The sequence below is a fragment of the Pseudophryne corroboree genome, chromosome 5, assembly GCF_028390025.1.
Source record: "Pseudophryne corroboree isolate aPseCor3 chromosome 5, aPseCor3.hap2, whole genome shotgun sequence".
NCBI lineage: Eukaryota > Metazoa > Chordata > Amphibia > Anura > Myobatrachidae > Pseudophryne > Pseudophryne corroboree.
This window is the reverse complement of record NC_086448.1, coordinates 138,630,278-138,648,510: the sequence shown is the minus strand read 5'-3', so window position 1 is coordinate 138,648,510 and position 18,233 is coordinate 138,630,278. Positions and strand designations below refer to the sequence as shown.

At 47.0% G+C, this 18,233-nt stretch overlaps 1 protein-coding gene across 2 annotated transcripts in view; it reads left to right on the top strand.

The window, feature by feature from the left end:
• TMEM196 (transmembrane protein 196) overlaps window positions 1-8,012 on the top strand; it is a 117,269-nt gene extending 109,257 nt beyond the window's left edge. For both annotated transcript variants that reach the window (XM_063924815.1, XM_063924814.1), the window contains exon 4: window positions 6,529-8,012. In XM_063924815.1, the coding sequence (XP_063780885.1) occupies window positions 6,529-6,588 (60 nt within the window). In that variant the 3' untranslated portion in view covers window positions 6,589-8,012. The remainder of the gene's footprint in view (window positions 1-6,528) is intronic.
• The last annotated feature ends 10,221 nt before the right edge of the window (window positions 8,013-18,233 follow it).

Genomic DNA, 18,233 nt, shown 5'->3' with positions numbered 1-18,233 from the left:
TATGATCAGGTGGTGTGTACTGGCTCCTCCCCCTATGACCCTCCTCCAAGCCTCAGTTAGGTTTTTGTGCCCGTCCGAGAAGGGTGCAATCTAGGTGGCTCTCCTAAAGAGCTGCTTAGAAAAGTTTAGCTTAGGTTTTTTATTTTACAGTGAGTCCTGCTGGCAACAGGATCACTGCAACGAGGGACTTAGGGGAGAAGAAGTGAACTCACCTGCGTGCAGGATGGATTGGCTTCTTTGGCTACTGGACATTAGCTCCAGAGGGACGATCACAGGTACAGCCTGGATGGTCACCGGAGCCTCGCCGCCGGCCCCCTTGCAGATGCTGAAAAGAGAAGAAGGTCCAGAATCGGCGGCAGAAGACTCCTCAGTCTTCTTAAGGTAGCGCACAGCACTGCAGCTGTGCGCCATTGCTCTCAGCACACTTCACACGGCAGTCACTGAGGGTGCAGGGCGCTGGGGGGGGGCGCCCTGGGAAGCAATGTAAACCTATTTTTTGGCATAAAATACCTCACATATAGCCTCCGGGGGCTATATGGAGATATTTAACCCCTGCCAGAATCCGTTAAAGAGCGGGAGACGAGCCCGCCGAAAAAGGGGCGGGGCCTATCTCCTCAGCACACAGCGCCATTTTCCTCACACAGCTCCGCTGGTCAGGAAGGCTCCCAGGCTCTCCCCTGCACTGCACTACAGAAACAGGGTAAAACAAGAGAGGGGGGGCAAAATTGTGGCAAAATTATATATATTAAAGCAGCTATATAGGGAGCACTTATTATAAGGCTATCCCTGTCATATATAGCGCTTTTGGTGTGTGCTGGCAAACTCTCCCTCTGTCTCCCCAAAGGGCTAGTGGGGTCCTGTCTTCTTTAAGAGCATTCCCTGTGTGTCTGCTGTTTGTCGGTACGTGTGTGTCGACATGTATGAGGACGATATTGGTGTGGAGGCGGAGCAATTGCCAAATATGGGGATGTCACCCCCTAGGGAGTCGACACCAGAATGGATGGCTTTATTTATGGAATTACGGGATAGTGTCAACACGCTAAAGCAGTCGTTTGACGACATGAGACGGCCGGACAATCAATCAGCACCTGTCCAGGCGCCTCAAACACCGTCAGGGGCTGTAAAACGCCCGTTACCTCAGTCGGTCGACACGGACCCAGACACAGGCACTGATTCCAGTGGCGACGGTGACGAATCAACCGTATTTTCCAGTAGGGCCACACGTTATATGATTTTGGCAATGAAGGAGGCGTTACATATTGCTGATACTACAGGTACCACAAAACAGGGTATTATGTGGGGTGTGAAAAAACTACCTATAGTTTTTCCTGAATCAGATGAATTAAATGAGGTGTGTGATGAAGCGTGGGTTGCCCCCGATAAAAAACTGCTAATTTCAAAGAAGTTATTGGCTTTATACCCTTTCCCGCCAGAGGTTAGGGCGCGCTGGGAAACACCTCCTAGGGTGGACAAGGCGCTCACACGCTTATCAAAACAAGTGGCGTTACCCTCTCCTGAGACGGCCGCACTTAAAGATCCAGCAGATAGGAGGATGGAAAATATCCAAAAAAGTATATACACACATACAGGTGTTATACTACGACCAGCTATAGCGACAGCCTGGATGTGCAGTGCTGGGGTAGCTTGGTCAGAGTCCCTGATTGAAAATATTGATACCCTGGATAGGGACAATGTTTTACTGTCTTTAGAGCAAATAAAGGATGCGTTTCTTTATATGCGTGATGCACAGAGGGATATTTGCACACTGGCATCACGGGTAAGTGCTATGTCCATTTCGGCCAGAAGAAGTTTATGGACGCGACAGTGGTCAGGTGATGCGGACTCAAAACGGCATATGGAAGTTTTGCCGTATAAAAGGGAAGAGTTATTTGGTGTTGGTCTATCGGATTTGGTGGCCACGGCTACAGCCGGGAAATCCACCTTTTTACCTCAAGTCACTCCCCAACAGAAAAAGACACCGACTTTTCAGCCGCAGCCCTTTCGTTCCTTTAAAAACAAGAGAGCAAAGGGATATTCATATCTGTCACGAGGCAGAGGAAAGGGGAAGAGACTGCAACAGGCAGCTCCTTCCCAGGAACAGAAGCCCTCCCCCGCTTCTACAAAAGCCTCAGCATGACGCTGGGGCTTCTCAAGCGGACTCGGGGGCGGTGGGGGGTCGTCTCAAGAATTTCAGCGCGCAGTGGGCTCACTCGCAGGTGGATCCCTGGATCCTGCAGATAATATCTCAGGGTTACAGGTTGGAACTAGAGACGTCTCCACCTCGCCGTTTCCTGAAGTCTGCTTTACCAACGTCCCCCTCCGACAGGGTGACGGTCTTGGAAGCCATTCACAAGCTGTACTCTCAGCAGGTGATAGTCAAGGTACCCCTTTTACAACAAGGAAAGGGGTATTATTCCACTCTATTTGTGGTACCGAAGCCGGATGGCTCGGTAAGACCTATTCTAAATCTGAAATCCTTGAACCTGTACATAAAAAAGTTCAAGTTCAAGATGGAGTCACTCAGAGCGGTGATAGCGAACCTGGAAGAAGGGGACTTTATGGTATCCTTGGACATCAAGGATGCGTATCTCCACGTTCCAATTTACCCCTCACACCAGGGGTACCTCAGGTTCGTCGTACAGAACTGTCACTATCAGTTTCAGACGCTGCCGTTTGGATTGTCCACGGCACCTCGGGTCTTTACCAAGGTAATGGCCGAGATGATGATTCTTCTTCGAAGAAAAGGCGTATTAATTATCCCATACTTGGACGATCTCCTAATAAGGGCAAGGTCCAGAGAACAGCTAGAGATGGGACTAGCACTGTCTCAAGAAGTGCTAAAGCAGCACGGGTGGATTCTGAATATTCCAAAATCCCAGTTAATTCCGACAACACGTCTGCTGTTCTTAGGGATGATTCTGGACACGGTTCAGAAAAAGGTTTTTCTCCCGGAGGAAAAAGCCAAGGAGTTATCCGAACTTGTCAGGAACCTCCTAAAACCAGGAAAGGTGTCTGTACATCAATGCACAAGAGTCCTGGGAAAAATGGTGGCTTCTTACGAAGCAATTCCATTCGGCAGATTCCACGCAAGAGTTTTCCAGAGGGATCTGCTGGACAAATGGTCAGGGTCGCATCTTCAGATGCACCAGCGGATAACCCTGTCTCCAAGGACAAGGGTATCTCTTCTGTGGTGGTTGCAGAGTGCTCATCTATTGGAGGGCCGCAGATTCGGCATACAGGATTGGATCCTGGTGACCACGGACGCCAGCCTGAGAGGCTGGGGAGCAGTCACACAAGGAAGAAACTTCCAGGGCGTGTGGTCGAGCCTGGAAACGTCTCTTCACATAAACATTCTGGAACTAAGAGCAATCTACAATGCTCTAAGCCAGGCAGAACCTCTGCTTCAAGGAAAACCGGTGTTGATCCAGTCGGACAACATCACGGCAGTCGCTCATGTAAACAGACAGGGCGGCACAAGAAGCAGGAGTGCAATGGCAGAAGCTGCAAGGATTCTTCGCTGGGCGGAGAATCATGTGATAGCACTGTCAGCAGTGTTCATCCCGGGAGTGGACAACTGGGAAGCAGACTTCCTCAGCAGACACGACCTTCACCCGGGAGAGTGGGGACTTCATCCAGAAGTTTTCCACATGCTTGTAACCCGTTGGGAAAGACCAATGGTGGACATGATGGCGTCTCGCCTCAACAAAAAACTGGACAGGTATTGCGCCAGGTCAAGAGATCCGCAGGCAATAGCTGTGGACGCGCTGGTAACGCCTTGGGTGTACCAGTCGGTGTATGTGTTTCCTCCTCTGCCTCTCATACCAAAAGTATTGAGAATTATACGGCAAAGAGGCGTAAGAACGATACTAGTGGCTCCGGATTGGCCAAGAAGGACTTGGTACCCGGAACTTCAAGAGATGATCACGGAGGATCCGTGGCCTCTACCTCTGAGAAGGGACCTGCTTCAGCAGGGTCCCTGTCTGTTTCAAGACTTACCGCGGCTGCGTTTGACGGCATGGCGGTTGAACGCCGGATCCTAAAGGGAAAAGGCATTCCGGAAGAAGTCATTCCTACCTTGATTAAAGCAAGGAAGGAAGTAACCGCGCAACATTATCACCGCATTTGGCGAAAATATGTTGCGTGGTGCGAGGATCGGAGTGCTCCGACGGAGGAATTTCAACTGGGTCGATTCCTACATTTCCTGCAATCAGGATTGTCTATGGGTCTCAAATTGGGATCTATTAAGGTTCAAATTTCGGCCCTGTCGATTTTCTTCCAGAAAGAATTGGCTTCAGTTCCTGAGGTCCAGACCTTTGTTAAGGGAGTACTGCATATACAGCCCCCTGTGGTGCCTCCAGTGGCACCGTGGGATCTCAATGTTGTTTTGGACTTTCTCAAATCTCATTGGTTTGAACCACTAAAAAATGTGGATTTGAAATATCTCACATGGAAAGTGACCATGCTACTAGCCCTGGCTTCGGCCAGGAGAGTGTCAGAACTGGCAGCTTTATCTTACAAAAGCCCATATCTGATTTTCCATTCGGACAGGGCAGAACTGCGGACTCGTCCGCATTTTCTCCCTAAGGTGGTGTCAGCATTTCATCTGAACCAGCCTATTGTAGTGCCTGCGGCTACAAGCGACTTGGAGGACTCCAAGTTGTTGGACGTTGTCAGAGCTTTAAAAATATACATTTCAAGGACAGCTGGAGTCAGGAAATCTGACTCACTGTTTATACTATATGCTCCCAACAAGTTGGGCGCTCCTGCGTCTAAGCAGACTATTGCGCGCTGGATTTGTAGTACGATTCAGCTTGCACATTCTGTGGCAGGCCTGCCACAGCCAAAATCGGTAAATGCCCACTCCCCAAGGAAGGTGGGTTCTTCTTGGGCGGCTGCCCGAGGGGTCTCGGCATTACAACTCTGCCGAGCGGCTACGTGGTCGGGGGAGAACACGTTTGTAAAATTCTACAAATTTGATACCCTGGCTAAGGAGGACCTGGAGTTCTCTCATTCGGTGCTGCAGAGTCATCCGCACTCTCCCGCCCGTTTGGGAGCTTTGGTATAATCCCCATGGTCCTTTCAGGAACCCCAGCATCCACTAGGACGATAGAGAAAATAAGAATTTACTTACCGATAATTCTATTTCTCGGAGTCCGTAGTGGATGCTGGGCGCCCATCCCAAGTGCGGATTATCTGCAATAATTGTACATAGTTATTGTTACCTAAATCGGGTTATTGTTGTAGGGAGCCATCTTTCAGAGGCTCCTCTGTTATCATACTGTTAACTGGGTTTAGATCACAGGTTGTACGGTGTGATTGGTGTGGCTGGTATGAGTCTTACCCGGGATTCATAAATCCTTCCTTATTGTGTACGCTCGTCCGGGCACAGTATCCTAACTGAGGCTTGGAGGAGGGTCATAGGGGGAGGAGCCAGTACACACCACCTGATCATAAAGCTTTACTTTTTGTGCCCTGTCTCCTGCGGAGCCGCTATTCCCCATGGTCCTTTCAGGAACCCCAGCATCCACTACGGACTCCGAGAAATAGAATTATCGGTAAGTAAATTCTTATTTTTTACCACGTTCCTCATCTTTGCCTGGAAAATTGTCCACTATTTAGTGGTCTATGCTTACCTGACTTGTGAAATTGATTTACTGTAGCACAGAGATTATGGCTATTTCTGCTAGATTTACACAAATGGTCATATAGCCACAGAGGATCCCCTGTCTCACAAAGACTGGGAGTTAGGACATAGTGGCCTGCACTGATGTAAACAGGTTCTCACCCTCCCCATCTTCGCATGCAACCTTTTTAGTCATAATTTAAGCTCATTTAGTGGCCCACTCTGCATCAGCCCTTATGTGCTAAACTACAGAGTTAGCAACCAATTGTAAAATACTGATGCGAGTTCTAGAGTCTCAAGCTGTCACTGTGATGGTAATATGCGCTATTACACGGGAATGTATTATTTGTGGCATGCAATCTCTGGAGTACGGAGTAGAACAGTGATGGCTAACCTTGCCACTCCAGCTGTTGTTGAACTACATATCCCAGCATGCCCTGCTACAGTTTTGTTATTTGGCCATGCTAAAACTGATGCAGGGCATGCTGGGATGTGTAGTTCAACAACAGCTGGAGTGTCAAGGTTAGCCATCATTGGAGTAGAAGATAGTTTAAGTAAGAGAAGGAAAAGCACATAAGGGGTTAGAGAGCTTTCATTCTAAAGGGGAGGGGCAGAGGGGCAAGTGGTGACAGAGATGGGGTAGACAGTGAGCGTGGGTCAGAGTGACTGTGTCTGTGGTGGGTGGCCACACCCCCCCGTGATAACTAGACACATCCCTTAAGCATGGGCTTCTTCCACTGCATTCCGCTAGTGGGCCCTTTATGTCCCAGTCTGATACTGGCTATATAACACAATACTCTTGTGTGTAGGCATTTCTCAATTACATTTTTTTTTTTCATCAAATTTGTTCTGAATTGCTACTGATTCATATTTAATGAAAACATTTTCTGTGTTTGTTCCAACAGGAAACCATTGAAAACATCAACAATGGAGGAGGACAGCATGTTTTTAATGGGCGAGTGTAGAGCAGTTTTCTAATATGTTGACTCAAGTTAATTAAGAATATTGTGATGAGTTATTGAAGTACAATACCACAACATTATATTTCCACTTGAAACCTTTTTAGTACTGTGCTGGCAGATTGCTGTCGTTTTTACTAAAATTATGCATCAAGTTATTGCCTATCACTGAGATTGACAATATTGGAAATTATGCACAAAAATTCCTAAGCATATGACATAGAAAAGTACAGTGTTTCTATTAATACATATGGACAATTTATCTTAAGTCTTTTCCCACTGTTTCAGAAAGTGCTAATGAAAAGGAGTGATCTTAGCAGAGCCAAGCAAACTTTTATAACACTGAAACTAAGCTCAAATGCTTCAGATGAAGTGTTACTACCAAAGTGAGTATTCAGGGTATTTCAGCATAACTGGCATAAAAGATAACTCAGTCAGATAAACTACAGACGGACTCTCCCATATGTTTGGGGCCAGAAATATTTTGGATATCAGATTTTTCTGTATTTTGGAATATTTGCTTACCATAATGAGATATCTTGGGGATGGGACACAAGTTTAAACCCAAATTGCATTTATATTTACTATACACCTCATACACATAACCTGGTGATCATTTTTTTTGCATAATAATTTTAATTACGCATAAAACAAAGGGGGTGACTCAGACCTGATCGCTGAGCTGCTAAATTTGTAGTGCTGTGTACAGATAGTCGCGGCCCAAAAGGAGTGTATATTTGCTGTGCAAGTGTGCGAACGCATGTGTACGACGAGCTGCTAAAAATCCCTCAGTCAGCGGACAGCTGCAAATTCGTTCTCACCTCACTCACCATCAAATGATTTTTCCAGTGTGTGCGGTCTGTGCGCAGCCCAGGACTTACTCCTATAGTGCGACAGGATCAGGCTGATCGGCGCCGGAGTTGACGTCACATACCCTCCCTGAAAACGCTTGGGAATGCCTGCATTTTCCCTGACACTCCCAGAAAACGGTCAGTTACCACCCACAAACGGCCTCCTCCTGTCAATTGCCTTGCGAATGGCTGTGCGATTGAAATTTTCGCAGCAGCCTGTAGCTGTCCGGCGATGCCTGTTGCTGTTTGCCAATGTGCGTGCGCATTGCAGTGCATATGCATGCGCAGTCTATCAATGATCACCCGCTCTGCGAAAACGCACCGCAGCGATCAGGTTTGAATCACCCCCAAAGTATACAGTGAGCCATCAGAAAACAGGGATTTCACTAGTTCACTCCAGCTAATAAAAATACATATTTCTGAATATTTAATAACTTTGGATAATGGAGACTCAACCTGTAATGCTTATAAACAATTAGGGGTGGGATGTACTAAGCAGTGATAAAAGTGGAGAAGTTGCCCATGGCAACCAATCAGCATTGACATAACATTTATAGTTTGCATACTATAAAGTATACAGAGCAGCTGATTGGTTGCCATGGGCAACTTCTCCACTGGCTCACTTCACTGTTTTTACTGCTTAGTACATCTCCCTCCATGCCTTAAAACAGTGCAACTATGAGGTAGTATAAATAAATAAAAAGGAATTTTGAAACAACTGCATATAATTTCAGAGAAAAATACACAAAATTGAGTCTATTTTATGATTATATAGCTCAGGTGGCTTTTCATTATTTTACTATCCTCCTGAATTCGCCTTAAAATAATAAAACCGTTTCTGTTTCTTACAAGCCAATATGAAACCTTTATGGGAGCTTTAAGGTTCAAGTCAATAAAATGTCAGATACCTTTTCACGGTAAAACTACTAGATTAATAGGTCTGAGGTATGAGAGCAATGATCGATCCTGATGGTGCCCAGATCCAGAAGAGAGAACAACATACAGCATGGAACTGTTTTGGACATTGAGCTGTTTAGATGGAAGTGACTCATGTTTAGGTATTCATTTAGATAATAAAGTCAAAATCTTTCTTCTATGAAAGCGTGTATCAACGAAGTGATATAAAAGATACCTAAATGATGGATGATGATTAATATGGGTGATTTATAGAGGTTGGTGCCAATTCCATCCAAGGTGAAGCAAACAGGTAAATCATATAACATACAGTAAATGGGTAAATAGTGGGTGTAGTATGGTATGCCGGCGGTCAGGGCTCCCGGCGACCAGCATACCGGTGCTGGGAGCCCGACCACCGGCATACCGACAGTGTGGCGAGCGCAAATGAACCCCTTGCGTGCTCACTACGCGCGCCACGCTATTTTATTCTCCCTCCAGGGGGGTCGTGGACCCCCACAAGGGAGAATAAGTGTCGGTATGCTGGCTGTCGGGATTCTGGCGCCGGTATACTGTGCGCCGGGATCCCGACAGCCGGCATAATGAAGAACACCCGTAAATAGTTACATTCATAGAGATAATTGGTAATACAAAGAGTCATACAATATCTAATTAACAAATAGAAAGTAAATAAGCTCTCGTGTTAGATTGCATCTGCTAGCAGACCGCTGTAACCATTTTAGCGTTGATTTCAGTAGTTGCATCTGTGACTATATATGCTAATGCTGGTATCAGCCCTCCCCCTGGTATATATGACTGTACAAGGACTGAGACACCCACTTTGAGCGTCTTTAGATACTGATATCCTACTTGGTGTATGATGAGAGGTGCTACCATGCTGAGACTTGTAGTGCCACTGCCACACAGAAACAAGAAAAAAATTAACAATTATAATAGACTCTGCATTTTAACATAGAGTAAAATTGAGGTGATTTGCATAATTTTGGCGAAAAATATGGGCCCACCTACTGTTACTAGGTGACCATATCAGGTGGGTACCTAACATTACTAAAAGTCCAGAGCACGGGACCCCTTAGCACTTAGAGTGTGCACCTGCATTTTCTCCATTTTTTCTGGATTTTCCCTTCAGAGCATGGCCTCCAATGTGGGTGATTATACTCTAATGATTTAGCCATCTGGAAATGTATTGAGGTGCTCACAGGTGGCATCGCAAATCCAATCAACTGCATACAAATACACAGATCCTGCTGTAATTGACTCCAAGTAATCCTAAAGTCACACAGTATGGTATGGTAATTGAGACAATACTGCCATGTTCTGTGTTTATGAGGTTGTAGGCTGAGATATGCTCCAAAATGGTTGGGACATGTCCCTGTTACCTCCCCCAAACTGTCCCTGACTATCAATCAATTTCCAGATAAATCCTTACTGCTAGTAACATTGCTAAAATACTCAAACCTGGGGTCTATTTTATTTACTAAGCCTTGGATGGAGATAAAGTGGATGAAGAAAAAGTTTCAGACACTCAGCTCCTACAGTAACTGTCATTTTTCAAACACATTGGGGGAGATTCAAATGTTTGAAAAGTCAGTTGGGAGTCTGTTTTTTTCCTATCTAATAGACAGGAAAAAACAGACACCCAACCGGCAGTGGCAGTTAGGATCTGAGTGGCTGGTACTTTATATTCATCCTCTTTATCTCCATCAAAGGCGGGCATGTGCAGTGCAACCCTAATGCATGTGCAATTGGCCAATAATCACTGAACTCTGTAAATATGTGCATTGGGTACATCTCTGAGTCAGGCCCTATGCATACTGATGTAAATATATCAAACCCAAGCAATTTAATGGAAAAATTTGAACCCCAGAATGAATCAAGTAGTATGACAGCTGTTTTGCAAATTGTAAATGACATTTAGGGCTATTTTATTTTGTTGCCCTCGGATACAATACAAAGTCTCTGAATATAACTGTATCTAATATACACATCACATAAGATGGGATCAGTACGTAAAGCCGGCGGCCGGGATCCCAGCCGTCAGTATACCGACAGCGGGATCCTGGCTACGGGTATGCCGGCAGTGGGGCAAGCGCTGGCAAGCCCTTTGCATGCTCACTGCGGGTATGGTGGCTCGATGCGCTCGCCACAGGATTTATTCTCCATCTATGGGTGTCGTAGACACCTATAGAGGGAGGAAAGTCTGTGGCACCAGGATTCCAGCGTCGGTATTTCCCCGGTAGTCAGAATTCCGGTACCAGCATTGTGACGTACGGGATCTCGACTAGCAGTATGGTGACCGCTTTTCCATAAGATCTGCGGTTCATCACAGGGAATTACAAACATGCACCTGCCTTTGATAATATGATCAATAAGTCTGGGATCACAGACGGAAGGAAGACAGAAATGGGAATGTACAGTATTTCATAAAAGCTGCCGGAGGGCACAAGCGGACCAATAAATTAAAGTCTCCTGAAGGTGGAAGCCCCTTTTCATGACATACAATTTCAATACAGAAAAAGAGAGTGTAACATTTTCATTAAGGCATAACAGGAATATTTCTCATTAGAATTAGATGAAAACCTAATAATGTTTTTATTAATGATTCTCACAAGTTAGCATAGTACTGTGACAATGGCTATGTCATTCTAAAGACAAAATGTATTAAAAGTGCTATTAGGGACAAACAGTGTATAAATGGCAAATACTGGGGGTTAATCAGGTTTGTTAACAAACCAAAAAAGTAAGCAATTGGGTAAAACTATGTTGCACTGCACATGGGGCAGATGTAACATGTGCAAAGAGATTTAGATTTGGGTGGGTTATATTGTTTCTGTGGGTTGGGTTTGGGTGACCGGTGGTTGGAATCCCGCCGATCACCATACCTACGTTGGGATCCCAAGCTGTAGATTGACGGCAGGGGCGGGCGAGCACAACAAAGCCCCTTGTGGGCTCGCTGCGCTCGCCACAGGTTCTATTCCCACTCTGTGGGTGTTGTGGATACCCATGAGTGGGAATAGTCCCTGTTAGTCGGCATGCCGACTGTTGGGCTGTGGATCGGCCAGAATCCCGGTGTCGGTATAGTGACCGGTGGTCTCCCGAACGCTGGTCACATAACCACATCCCGTTTCTCTGCAGAGTAAATACTAGCTGCTTCATTTTTACACTGCAATTAAGATTTCAGTTTGAACACACCCCACCCAAATCTAAATAGCTGTGCACATGTTACATCTGCCCCCCTACAGTGCACATGGTTTTGCCCAATTGCTAACAAACCTTTATAAGGCCCATTGAACATATCTACACTTTGTGAATTATTTAATGTAAACTATGACATTAAAACTAGATCAAATATATTTCTTGATCTACTAGTTGATTTGTCTTGTTACAAAGGACTTGAATGCTTTCTCTGCAAAAAATAAAGACTTGAAGTACGTCCAATATCTTATTTTGCTGATGCAGAATCTTTGTTGTTGAGTATTGAAGACTTCAACAGTGAAAATACGTAAAGCATAACATTAAAAACAAAGTACGCCCCAGCCTTAGTTGTCCAAGTATAGCTAACTTCCATAAACTATAGTCCTAGCTCCCCATATCAAACAAATAATTTCACCAAATATTCCAGTGTTATCATTCCAAAGCACATCTATGCCTAACTGTGCCACCACAGTCCCTTCTCATACCTGACCATTGACTAGGATTCCTGTTCACTATCAAGTGGAATTTAGATAAAAAGCTTAACATGATTGCAGATGTCACATGGGGGCTCATTCCGAGTTGATCGCTCACTAGCAGTTTTTAGCAGCTGTGCAAACACTATGCCGCCACTCACTGGGAGTGTGTTTCAGCTTAGGAGAAGTACGAACGAAAGGATCGCAGAGCGGCTACAAAATAATTTTGTGCAGTTTCAGAGTATCTTCAGACCTACTCAGCGCTTGCGATCATTTCAGTCTATTCAGTTCCTGTTTTGACGTCAGGAACACGCCCTGCGTTCGCCCAGCCACGCCTGCATTTTTCCTGGCACGCCTGCGTTTTTTCTAACACTCCCTGAAAACGGTCAGTTGACACCCAGAAACACCCTCTTCCTGTCAATCACTCTGCAGCCAGCAGTGCGACTGAAAAGCTTCGCTAGACCTTGTGTGAAACTACATCGGTCGTTGTAATAGTACGACGCACGTGCACATTGCGCCGCATACACATGCGCCGAAGTGCCAATTTTTTACCTGATCACTGCGCAGCTACCGAAAACAGCTAGCGATCAACTCGGAATGACCCCCATGGTCACTAGGACCCATGCCTTTTCCCAGACCACATCATATCTTTGCTGGATTACCTACTAGAAAGCATTATTCTTTGAACACACTTAATGGGGTTGTTCCAATCTCTCATTATTCTGGACCAGAGTCAAAAAGTTGATTATTGTTGGCAAAAGTATATCACTACCCAAAATTCATGAATATACTTTTTGACACAACCCATTCCTGGTTCTCTGAACACTCAGATAATCTAATTAGATACAGTTTTAGTGCTGCAACTTGCCAATAAACTGCTTCCTGTGTTGGATCCTTTATCTGCTGGGCATGCCTCGGGTTCAGACAACTTACCATATATAGTTTGTTATAAGCAATCCTCATAATTCTGCAGCATATTTCATCATAATTTGATCCCGACACTAGACGCCACATTGACTCGGACATTTAGCGCAGCTCTTGTCACTAATCAATTACTACAGCCAATTAAAGGGAACCCGGAGTCCTTTATTTAATGACATAATAATATTGGCATGAATGCAGTCTGAGGAAGCAGGCAATTTGTCCTTGAAACTGGACAATGTTTCTGTGCACCGTACTCTTATGAGCCAATGTGAACTGATGTCTGTCTATCCATGTTAAAATATGATGACATTTCAATAAACTCAAGTTAAAGAAGAGCTTGGGACCAGCAGCAGCTCCTTATCTGCATGGTCGGAGGGTCTACATTGGCTGTAGCAGCAGATAGCAGCCCTCTTCTGGCAGTGATTGACAGCTGACAACACCTGGAGGTTGGGCTTAAGTTTGGTGGCGACAGGACGTGGATCTTAAATCCAGGGGCGGGACTTAAGTCTGGAGCTAACAGGTACTACACGCAAACAGGTTGGCATCTAGGGACTGCGTCAGCTCAGCCCCTAGAAGCCAGATAGGGCTGCTGTTATAGAAGGGGAGTGGCTTCCTATGGGAAGGCAGTCCATGTGGGTGGCAGATTTTACTGGGGGGACTGCAGTCCTGCAGCCTCTAGGTAAAATCTGCTACTTATTGGGACCCTTTGATTGTTAGGACCTGCGCCGTAAAGACTCACTACTTGAGGAGTGACTATATCATGGTGCTGGGATTTGAATCTGGGACTACTGCCTCTGGAGACTGGATCTGCTGGCTAAGCTATTCTGGCTTGCTATTGTGGCACTTTGCTTATACTTTGTGTCTAAACTCTTCATCCCCGCCATTGTAGCACATTTTAGATACAATTGCTGACTATCTTCCTTTCAAAACGATTGTGCTCCTGCAAGTGTGTTGTTGCTTTCTGCCTTATGCCATTCCTAACTCGTGTACTGACACTGGTATGTCCTTGTCTTTGCTCCTGCCAGCACACTATTTCATTGATCTGATGAACTATGTATCAATCCCAGTGCCTCTAACCGTGTTGATACAAGCAAATATTTATTTGTCTGCCTTTCTCTCCACCCACTGGACTCAAAAGCTGACTCTGGATTGTTCCACATGCTGTATTACCAGTGGTGCAAGTAGTGTGCGCAGGGTCAGTGGTAGCACATTGTAGTGCAGTGTGTGCAGGTAGAGGATGGAGGGTGAGCGGTATTGTAGTGTAGTGCTTGCGGGGAGTGGGTGCAGGATCAGAAGTACTGTAGTGTATTGTAGTGTGTAGTGCAGTGCGATATGTGTGGGGAGTGGCTGCTGGGTAAATGGTATTGGAGTGTAGTGTGTGCAGGGAGTGGGTGCAGGATCAGGGGTAGTGTGATGTATTGTAGTGTAGTTCGTGCAGAGAGTAGGCGCAGGATCAGGGGTAGTGTAGTGCATTGTAGTGTTATCAATTGCTGGGAGCGGATGCAGGGTGAGTGGTGTTGTAGCGTAGTGCTTGTGGGGAGTGGGTGCAGGATCAGGGGTACTGTACTGTACTGTAGTGTAATGCAGTGTAATGTGTGTGGGGTGTAGCAGCTGAGTGAGCAGTATTGGAGTATAGTGCGTGCGGGGAGTGGGTGCAGGATCAGGGGTAGTGTGGTGTATTGTAGTGCATTACAGTGTGTGCGGGATCAGTTGCAGGGTGAGCCGTAGTATAGTGCTGGCAGTTGAGTGGGTGCAGGATCAGAGGTAGTGTAGTGTATTGTAGTGTAGTGCGTGTGGAGAGTAGGTGCAGGATTAGGGGTAGTAGTACAGTGCAGTGTGTGTGGGGAGCAGCTGCAGGGTGAGCAGTAGTGTAGTGCTGGCGGTTGAGTGGGTGCAGGATCAGGGGTAGTGTAGTGTATTGTAGTGTAGTGCTTGCGGAGAGTAGTTGCAGGATCAGGGGTAGTGTAGTGCATTGTGTAGTGCAGTGCAGTGTGTGCAGGAAGTGGTTGCTGGCTGAGCAGTAGTGTAGTGCTGGTGGTTGAGTGAGTGCAGGATCAGGGGTAGTGTAGTGTATTGAAGTGTAGTGCAGTATGTGCGGGGAGTGGTTGCAGGGTGAGCAGTAGTGTAGTGCTGGTGGTTGAGTGGGTGCTGGATCAGGGGTAGTGTAATGTATTGTAGTTTAGCGCAGTGTGCGTGGGAAGGGGGTGCAGGGTGAGCAGTAATGGTGTGAACTGCATGTAGGGAGCAGGTGCATGGTTAAGGGTTGTATAGTGAAGTGCAGTATGTGTGTGGGAGGGGGTGCCGGATGAGAGGTGGTACCTGTGTCCGATCCTTTGAAGCCCTGCTATCTGTAATGGGGAAGAGATAACTTCGGGAAGTAGAGGAGGAGGTTAGCGCTGCAGAAGGTTAGTTTGGACTAATTGCGCTAATTGGAAACTTACAGTTGCTTAATTAGTCATTAGGTGGTGTCCAAAGGTTTCCAAAGCAAGGCCAGACAATGGGGGGGGATTCAGACATGATCGCTGGGCTGCTAAAATTGTTGTGCTGCGTTCAGATAGTCGCCGCCAAGGGGCGTGTATATTCACCGTGCATGTATGTGATGGCATTTGTACGCTGAGCTGCTAAATACCCCTCAGTCAGCGGACAGCTGTAAATCCATTCGCACCTCACTCACCATTGAATGATTTTTCTACTGTGTGCAGTGTGTGCGCAGCCTAGGACTTACTCCTCCAGTGCAATGAGAACAGGCTGATGGGTTCCAGAGCTGACATCACACACCCTCCTTGAAAACGCTTGGGAACGCCTGCGTTTTCCCTGACACTCCTAGAAAATGGTCAGTTACCACCCACACACGGCCTCTTCCTGTCAATCAGCATGTGAATGGCTGTGCGATTGCATTTTTCGCACCAGCCTGACACTGACCGGTGATGCCTGTTGTTGTTTGCCGATGTGCATGCGTATTGCGGTTCATACGCAGGCAGAGTCTAATGCTGATCGCCCACTGTCTGAAAACGCACAACAATGATAAGGTCTGGAAGGGTCATTCAGACCTGATCGCTAGGGTGCATTTTTTGCATCCCTGCGATCAGGTAATCACCGCCTACAGTGGGAGGGGGAATTCGCTGTGCAGGTGTGCAATCGCATGTGTAGGAGAGCTGCACAAACAGAAGTTTGTGCAGTCTCTGCACAGTCCAGGACTTACTCAGCTGCTGCGATAATTGGGGCCGGAGCTGACATCAGAAGCCCTCCCTCCAAACGCCTGGTCCCTCCTGCGTTTTTCCAGACACTCCTCAAAAATGGTCAGTTGTCACCCACAAACACCCTCTGTCAATTTCCATGCGTTCGCTGGTGCGATGGGATTTTTCGCACCATCCCGTCACTGCCCGGCGCTTCCCAGTGCTGCGGACTGTCGCACCTGCGCATTGCGGTGCATACGCATGCACAGTTCAGACCTGATTGCCCACTGTGCGAAAATGCACAGCAGCGATCAGGTCTGAATCGGCCCCTGAATCGGGCCCAATGTTTCCTTGAAATGGAGTTGTTCTGGAGTTGTTCTGGAGTTGGACTTGCTCTGGAGATGTTCAAAAAAGAAACTGAGCACAGCATGAAAAAGGAAAAAAAAAGCTGCACCCAATTGAATACCAATAGTCTTATCCCTGCTGGAAAAACCCTGCAGTGTGAGATTTTTGAAAAATACGCTCCGAATATACCCCTAAAGAATTAAAACATGTTTTTCATCTTAGGCACAAATAAGATACACTGGGCTGTGAATACAAGAAGAGCACTACACTTGCGATGACGTGAACAGCGCACGCAGGGCACGATGAATCACCTTGTAGGTGCTGTGGTTGGGGGAGTGGTGGGTGCGGGGGAGAGGCCGATGGGAGAAGGGGTCCATGGTTGCCACGGGTGGGGTCGGGCCAGTTGCGGGGGTGCTGCAGGTGGGGGAGGGGCGGGTGCGGTGGTGCCGCTGTGTGGGAGGGCCGGGTTCAGGGGTGCCGCGGGTTGGGGAGGGAGTCCAGAGCCACCGTGACTAAGGGAGGGATAAGTGCGGGGGTGATGTGGGTGGGGATTGGGTGGTTGTGGGGGTGCCACGGATGAAAGAGGGATGGGGTGCCACGGGGGAAGGAAGCTACGGGGGGGCCGGGGGGGAGGGTGTGAGGTGGTTACGCGGGTAGGGGAGGGGGTCTGGAGCCACTGCAGGTGGGGGAGTTGAGGGTGCAGTGGTGCCTTGGGTGGGGGAGGGGGTCCGGAGCCACTGCAGTTGGGGGAGGAGCGGCTGAGGTGGTGCCACGGATGGTGGAGGGGGCCGGTGCTGGGAGTGGGGGAGTTGCGGGTAATGCTTTTCCTGCTTCTCCTCCTGGAAGCAGCTAAGCTGTTGACCATTGTTGGTGCTTCCTGCAGATGGGGGTGAAGGCTCCTGTGCCTGAACCAGGCACTGCAGCTTTTCCAGACGGCGAGTCCCTCTGCAGCCGAGTGGAGTCCAGGGAACATACAGCAGACAAAGGGCAGAGCCTCCCATTGGATGTAACCTGTGTGGGAGGACGTTTCTCGGCCAATCAGCTGTGGGCTGGGTGTGATAGACCTGGCGCTAACCCAGAGCCGGCCATAGGCATAGGCAAACTAGGCAATTGCCTAGGGCATTTGATATGCCTAGGGGCATCAGCAGCTTCTGCTGATTAAAATGATATGCGGCATGCCTATATTCCTAATATAGCATTTCATATGCAGATACAGCCACAGTCTCACACAGTATATAGGCATGCTGCATATCAGTTTAATCAGCAGAAGCTGCTTGTGCATCGTAGCCACATAGCAATGCAAATAAGATGCATTTTCATAAAAAAAGGTGCCCGACGTTAGGATTGAGGCAAGATTTATGAGGACACATCTGTATCCAAGCAGAGGCAGAGGTCACAGTGTTAGTGGCAGTGTGAGTGCTGTGTGCATGTGAGTGGGTTGGTTGTGCAGTAGTGTTCGGAATATGTGTAAGAAGCATTATGTGTGTCATGTAAAAATGCATTAATAATGTGCAACATATGTGTAAAGGGACACTATGTGTGTCATTATGTGTAAAAGGGCATTAATAAAGGTTATCATAATGTGTAAGGACATTAATGTGTCTCATGTGTAAGGGGCATTACTGTGTGTAATTGTGTATAAATGCATTACTAATGTGTGACATTATGTGTATAAGGTGCTCTACTATGTGGCGTTGCGTATAGAAAGGGCACTACTGTGTCGTCTAATGTGAATAAAGAGCAATAGGGTGTGGTGTAATGTGAATAAGGAG